The following is a 7356-nucleotide window of genomic DNA, read 5'->3' on the forward strand; positions in this document are numbered from 1 at the left end:
TCTAATAATATAACAACTCAAAATTTTCACTTTAGTCCCTCATTTTCTCCAAGTTTGCAAAATGACCCCTGAGAAATATCAAAACGGCCCTCAAAATCTGAAAACTCTGATTATCTTAATTAAACTCAATTAGAATAAAATTGGGGCATTACAATTCTCCCCCTCTAAGATTCGATTTCGTCCTCGAAATCTAACAGAACACAACGGAACTAGAAAGAATCATACTGAAGAAGAACTCACCTCAATCAAACAACTCTAGAAATCACTGCCTCATATCGGATTCGGTCTCCCAAGTTGCCTCTTCAACTCCGTGACGACTCCACTGAATCTTCACTAACGGAATTGACTTGTTTCTGAGCTGCTTCTCTTTCCTGTCAAGAATCTGAATCGGTCTCTCGAAGTAACTAGAGTCTCATCGAGTTCGGCCTCGTCCGGTTGAAGAACATGGGACGGATCCGGATGATATTTCCGCAACATCGAAACGTGAAACACATCGTGGATGCTTGAAAGAGATGGAGGAAGAGCAATCCTATAGGCAAGATCGCCTATCTTCTCCAAGATCTCATACGAACCAATGAATCTCAGCAATAACTTCCCTCTTTTCCCGAATCTGGCAGTACCTCGGAACGGAGAAATCTTCAAAAACACACGGTATCCCTGATCAAAACACAGTGGTCTGCGTCTGATATTCACATACTTGTCTTGTTGATCTTGGCCTATCTTCATTCTGATTCGAATCAACTTCACTTTCTCTGCCATATCGCGAATCATATCTGGACCCAACTCAGGTGATTCTGAAATCTCATCCCAAAACAATGAAGATCTGCACTTCTTCCCGTATAAAGCTTCAAAAGGTACCATACCAATACTCGCTTGGAAGCTGTTATTGTACGAAAACTCCACTAGAGGCAAAGAATCCTGCCAACTTGATCCAAAATCAAGCAGTAATGCACGAAGCATATCTTCCAAAAGTCTGGATCGTACGCTCAGACTGACCGTCGTTCTGAGGGTGATATGCTGTGCTCAAGTGCAAACAAGTACCCAATGCCTCCTAAAAACTGTGCCAAAAGTGAGAAGTGAATCTCTGATCTCTGTCTGATACTATCGACTTCGGCACGCCGTGCAATCTCACAACCTCTCTGACATACAACTCGACCATCTGGTCGTGACGGTATGTCATCCTGTATGGAATGAAACAAGCAGATTTTGTCAGCCGGTCAAACAATACACAAATCGCATCATAACCTCTGACTGAACGCGGTAGCTTCGTGACAAAATTCATAGAGATGTGATCCCACTTCCATTCCGGAACTGGCAAACTGTGGAATAATCCACCTGGTTTCTTTCTCTCGGCTTTCACCTGTTGACAATTCAGACAACGGGACACAAACCTCGTGACGTCTCCCTTCAGCTGTTTCCACCAGAACTGAGTCTTCAAGTCATTATACATCTTTCGGCCTCCGGTATGAACACTGAACCGACTGCAATGCACCTTTCGAAGAATACGCTGTCTCAACTCAGAAACATCGGGCACAACAATACTGTTATTCACAAATAACACATCATCCCTGACCTGAAACTCTGACTGATGACCTGATCTGACCCTCTCTATCAAACTCTGACTGCTCGGATCAGATCTCTTATTCTCTCTAATCAACTGAAATAACTCTGGCTCGGCCTGAATCGCAAAAACTCTGATGGATCTCTTATCGGTCTCAAACTCCAAACCAGAAGTACAACAATCTTCAATCAATTGAGAGAAACCAATTGTAGTAAGAGATAAGGAACAAAGCTTCCGACTAAGAGCATCTGCAGCTGCATTCAAATTTCCAGGATAATACTTGATCTCACAGTCGAAGTCCTTAAGCAAATCCATCCATCTCCTCTGTCTCATGTCTATATAAATAAGATCATTAAAATATATGAAAGTGCAAAGCTGTGGGGCGAAATATTCTCATAAAAAGTACAAGATATGTACCCAAATCACACTAAAACACATTTCATACTGAAAATCTTGGCAATATTTGTGCCATAACATGTGGACTGTGTGCCAATCCTAACAATGTAGTCTCTCTGAATGAATACGAAACAAGTGACTACAGAAGGAACTGTTGATGATGCCCAAGGGAATTCCCACCACAGTCAGCGACGATCTTCGCCACCAGTAAGAACCAGACTTCTGAAATACGACATTAGATAACACATGTTAAATATAACACAACAGGGGAAAACAAAATTTGGAATAATTGAGAAGGTAGGAAAATCAAAGATGAGTGGAAAACAACATACTATGCGCATTTATGGAGAAAACGAATGATAGAACAGAGCCGCATATAAGCACATAAAAAATAACTGGAGAGAATATGCTAGCATGAATCTATAGTTAAAACATTGAAGAAAGCCACAGATAACGAGTAAACGAGTGCATTTAGTTTCCACCAAATGAAATTGAGGAAGATTCATTTGAGATGCTTCGAATATATTCATGTTCAAGAAAAGGCATTAGGTGGAATGAAATAACCATAAATTTATAAATGAAAACACAGTGGAAGCATATCAAACATTATCAGCAATGACATTATGATGCTGTGAAAATGTCAATCAATGGAAAAATTGTGAATATGCAGAATTGTTCATAGGAGGAACTAGAGTGCACGCGGAAACCCAAATTATGAATACTGTACAGTCGTTCTCAATGTACTTTCCTCGAATTATTGGTTGGAAACTACAGGACACTCATGCTGACCAATGATCCAGTGATTATTATGAATAAGGTGGGTCCATAATACCCCCAAAACGAACCCATAAACTTCTGATATGTATTTTTAAATGGAAAAACAAAAAGGAAATAAAACAATCAATACAAACTATGAAACCAACTAATTGTTAAGTACAAATTTACAACAATAGATCATGATATGTCCAGAAATACATCTACGACTTCAAATCATTAATTGGCAAAGAAAAGCAGTAAATTACCTAGCTCAAGTTTAATAATCACTATGAATGTAAAGATGAAAATGAAGATGAAAAACAAGAATTCCGTTCTTGGCGGGTCAAGTGAGAATGGAGAAATGCAATGTGTACCTTGTCTAAAAATAATGAAACAAGAAACTAAAAAGAAAATCATCAGGCTTCTCTAAAACAAGAAATTAAGCAGAGAATCCTCAGGCTTCTCTGAAATAAGAATGAATTAGATAATGTCTTTGACATCAAATTACTAAAATGTAACATTAACATAATCTTCATCCACCACTAACTACCAATAAGAGACAATCCGCTGAGAGGAACAAAAATTCCCTATCCTTATCATAGTTACAACAGAACAGACTTCACTTTAGCATGATGTACCATTGCTAAACCTGTGAAGTCAAAGGGCATTACACAAAGGACAAAGATCATCTACATATCTGGGTAGTTTTTTTTATCACATTGACTTTACTACACAAATTTACTAGACCCCATGTAATTCACAAGGCTTATGAGCCAAGACTCTGACAAATAAACGAAATTCTATCAATAACCAACATCCTTGTACCAAATTCATACCTATTCATAAACATGTTCTTGTATACATTCTGTCAACTCCGAAAGCACCTCTTTAATTTCTTCTAAAGAGTACTCACCTTTTGAGAACTGTCACATATATTATGTTAATAAAAAATCAATCAACAATAACTTTGCAAATTTAAAACAATTTAGTTGTAATTATTTTAGTTAAGAAAGATTAATATTTATCATAGTGAAATGCTCTCGATATTCTCAACTTCTTGAATAATTTGTCTCATATATCTCATCACATAAAGAACACATTGTTTTGCATCTGGCTGCCGAGGACCCTATGGTAGTAGAGAAAAATTGTTGGTGACAAATTTAGATATTTAAACATAATATATTAAACATAAATTATGCATACTTGTACTACTACCCACATAGCATTCTTTCTACCCTTCCTTCCTTTATTTGAGTTAAACAATCTCAAGGCCCTTCATATACTTGATATATGAGTTTTTGAATGAGTGAAATAAATATTTGATAAAAATAAATAAATATGAACTCACATTTCCACTACATGTTTCCAATCATCAACACGAATGCGGTGACTTAAGGAATCCAACACATAAATAACATCCTTGTATGGTTGAATAACAGTGAGAATCCAATGATAGCTACGCAAAAAAAGACATAATTAGTGCTTATAATTCAATAAATTATCGAAATAAATCAACCAAATTGATATTTAAATTTTTACTTACCCGATATTACATGGCGCCAAAACTAGTTGATCAACCGATGCACTACTCAGTCTATCTGCTAAAGCACTCGCCCTTTGGTTCAACCTTTCAAGCTTCCTCTTTTTGTCGTGTGTAGTTTCTCCCATATCCGAGATTCTGTGTGGATTCACAAATCTGAATTTTCCTTCCTTGTTATCTCCCAACATTTTTTTGTAAAGATACCTTTCATTGTAAATATAATAAAATAAGCATGCATGTAAGTACAAATATGAAGTTGCTGAATTACTTAGCTTAAACCAAAAAACTTACCATATATAGGCAATTACACAATTGCTTGATATTGGCCCAACATGATACAAACCATCAATGTCCTCATAGTGCAAAAGAATTACACAATCATCATCGAACACCTCACGATCTAAACGCAGTGATATAAATCTTCCTTTACCCAAAGCATGCTTGCTATAACAATACATCATATGTAGTGACATTGGGACACCAGGTGACACATCATGTCTCTCTTTGGGTGGTGCCAAATACTTCTTTTGAGGCTTCTATTAATTGTAAATACATACAAATTAGATAGGTTGAATAATGAAAAAAGTTACAATATCACATATACCTTATCTTGCTCCACTATCAAGTGTTGTGGCCAAGACACATGGGTTCCAAGAGCATCACCCACTACTTCACATTCATTTGCAATAGGAAATGGCAAAGGCGCTGATTCCTCAACTACTACATCAATAGAGACTCGGTAGCAATTCTTTGGTAATGGAACCCCATGAAGCAACTTTTGAGGATCAACACAAATAATTGTACCATAAGCAACAATATTTGTGCTATATTCCAAACTTAATGCAGCTGATTTACCATAAAAAAGAAAAATAGGCATGTCAATAAATTTTATTACCTCTATTTAATATGACTAAAACTACTGCCATACCTGTACAGCATCGGCTTTGCTCCAAATCTGCACGTCTTCATGATCATTTTCTTCCATCTTGGCTTGGTTAACTTGATTTTTCACTGAGCAACTGCCTTTATCCTCCATTAAAACGTCGCGTGCACCCATGTTATACATCATTGCTTCAAGTTTTGTATACGTGCACCTTGTTCTGAAATTATTCTATTTGCTTCCATCAACTTCCTTTCATGCTCATTGATTACATCTGTGGGAACTCCAACACTCTTCAATGTTCTGCCAGCATTGAAATATAAGGTTGGAGTGACATGACCTCCAATCCCCCTCACACGCCCATCATATTCTTTGGTCTCAAGTGCTTTTGTAAGTATATCCTCTTTTGTCCCTTCAATTCTCAGCACACCATCTTGTTTTTGTTGGATATAATCATCCTATCATGCACATTAAAAGAATAATTAATAAAACAATTGTCATTTCAACAATATTGCTGATTTTCTGAAATGTGAATTCACTTACAATCTTTTGTACTCTTTGCGTCAAATCCTCCCCTTCAAAGTCTCCTGCTTTGTTGGCTCGTCCTTTCTTCCACATAATAGCCCTGTTAATGTCATCATCGTCACATAATTCAGCCGCCTACAACAAGAAAAATACAATAACATATGTGAATAAATTGTATATGAATAATTTGGAGGGTTTGTAAAGAAATATAATACTTACCATTTCAGATGCAAAGCGTGCATATCCCTTGCGTGAAAGCCGATGAGGATATACATTTTATTTTCTTCTCTCTTTTTGTTGCTCACTTAGTTTCTAGTCATTTCAAATATGCGACAAACCAAATTTGAATAATAGTTAAAGAATAACTTTTGGTTGATTATGTACAAATTATAAATAATAAAGAATCTTACAATGAAGTCTCCAGACATACGACTGATGACAAACGCACTCCAATCATCTTTTGGTATACCATGACCAGCAGGTGGTTCATACAACTCCTCAGGTTTATCAAGCTTGCTTAAAATAAACGTCTGAGTGAGATGGGCTTTGTATTGACGCCACTTACTGTTTGCTGATCTCAAACAGCCCTTCTTCCACTTTGCGTCAACATTATATAACAACTACAAATAACAAAAGTGAAAATACGTTAGAAAGATTTAATCACATAATATTAAATATATCCTAAAGTTTAATACATGCTAAATTACTTACATTAACCGAATCCCATATCAATTCTTTAACATCTCCTGGAACTTGCTTTCATGTCTTGTAAGAAATCTTAACCTTCTTCCCGTGCAACCACACCAATGTAACTCTGCATTGCAATAACAGCTTCTCCAACTGGTTGTCCAAGTTTATTGAATGCATCATTTTTAACTCCTTCAACTCTTTTTATTGCAAGACTATCCATTTTTGTGCGACCTCTAGGAGTTCTAGTGGTTTCGGTGTCAGCAGAATCCAACCCAGTGTTACCACACCAACTCTCTCTAGTGGCAGCATATTCTACTTTTTCTTTACCCTTTCCCATTTTTGCTTTTTTCACTAATCTTTATTGTTTGCAATTGTAGAGGGCAGAACCAACTTCACTTTGTCATGTAAACCCCTGCATAGAAGAGTAAATTTAACAAGAACATAATTAAAGGTGCAAAATATTTCAAGTAACGGTCGAGGGTGGCTGGGTTTTTAATCATAAACATTCAAATTAAGGTTCAAGGTGGCTGAGATATTGCATTGACAATAATCTGATGATGAGTTCAATTTCGTCATCGGATGTGTATTCTTGTGCTACTGCAACCACTCTTGATCACGCCACCACAGAGATGAACAATATGCATATTTTTTATGACATTCTTGCACATTATGAATAAATTGATTAATTAGCTGATTAATTATTGAAATAACCATAAAAAATTAAATATGATAGAAAAAGAATTATGCGTTTTTTGTTTGTGTGTTTGATTCCTCGAGAAATGAACATTTATTTCTGAAATATGACAAACTAATAAGGGGGCAAGGGATGAGCAGGAAATGAAATGTCTTACATACAAACGAAACACGAAACATTATCAAATCCAAAAGTTCTAATGTTCTAATTAATTTGAGTAGAAAAACAGCCTCTTCCGGACAGTGGTAAGACAAGGTAGCAGGTTTCTATTCATCAGTGATTTCGACTTGATAATATGTTTTACATTATTTTAA

General features: G+C 36.3%; 1 protein-coding gene across 1 annotated transcript; it reads right to left on the reverse strand.

Moving 5' to 3' along the window:
• Positions 1 to 1994: 1994 nt before the first annotated feature.
• Positions 1995 to 5310, reverse strand: LOC140877814 (uncharacterized). Its single transcript, XM_073281397.1, has 6 exons — positions 5182 to 5310; positions 4858 to 5028; positions 4545 to 4789; positions 4257 to 4457; positions 4062 to 4169; positions 1995 to 2179 (listed from the first exon to the last, which is right to left on the reverse strand). The coding sequence occupies exons 1-6, from the start codon at positions 5308 to 5310 to the stop codon at positions 2143 to 2145; spliced, it is 891 nt and encodes a 296-aa protein (XP_073137498.1). The 3' UTR covers positions 1995 to 2142.
• Between the last annotated feature and the right edge of the window lie 2046 nt (positions 5311 to 7356).

The sequence above is a fragment of the Henckelia pumila genome, chromosome 2, assembly GCF_033568475.1.
Source record: "Henckelia pumila isolate YLH828 chromosome 2, ASM3356847v2, whole genome shotgun sequence".
Classification (NCBI taxonomy): Eukaryota; Viridiplantae; Streptophyta; class Magnoliopsida; order Lamiales; family Gesneriaceae; genus Henckelia; species Henckelia pumila.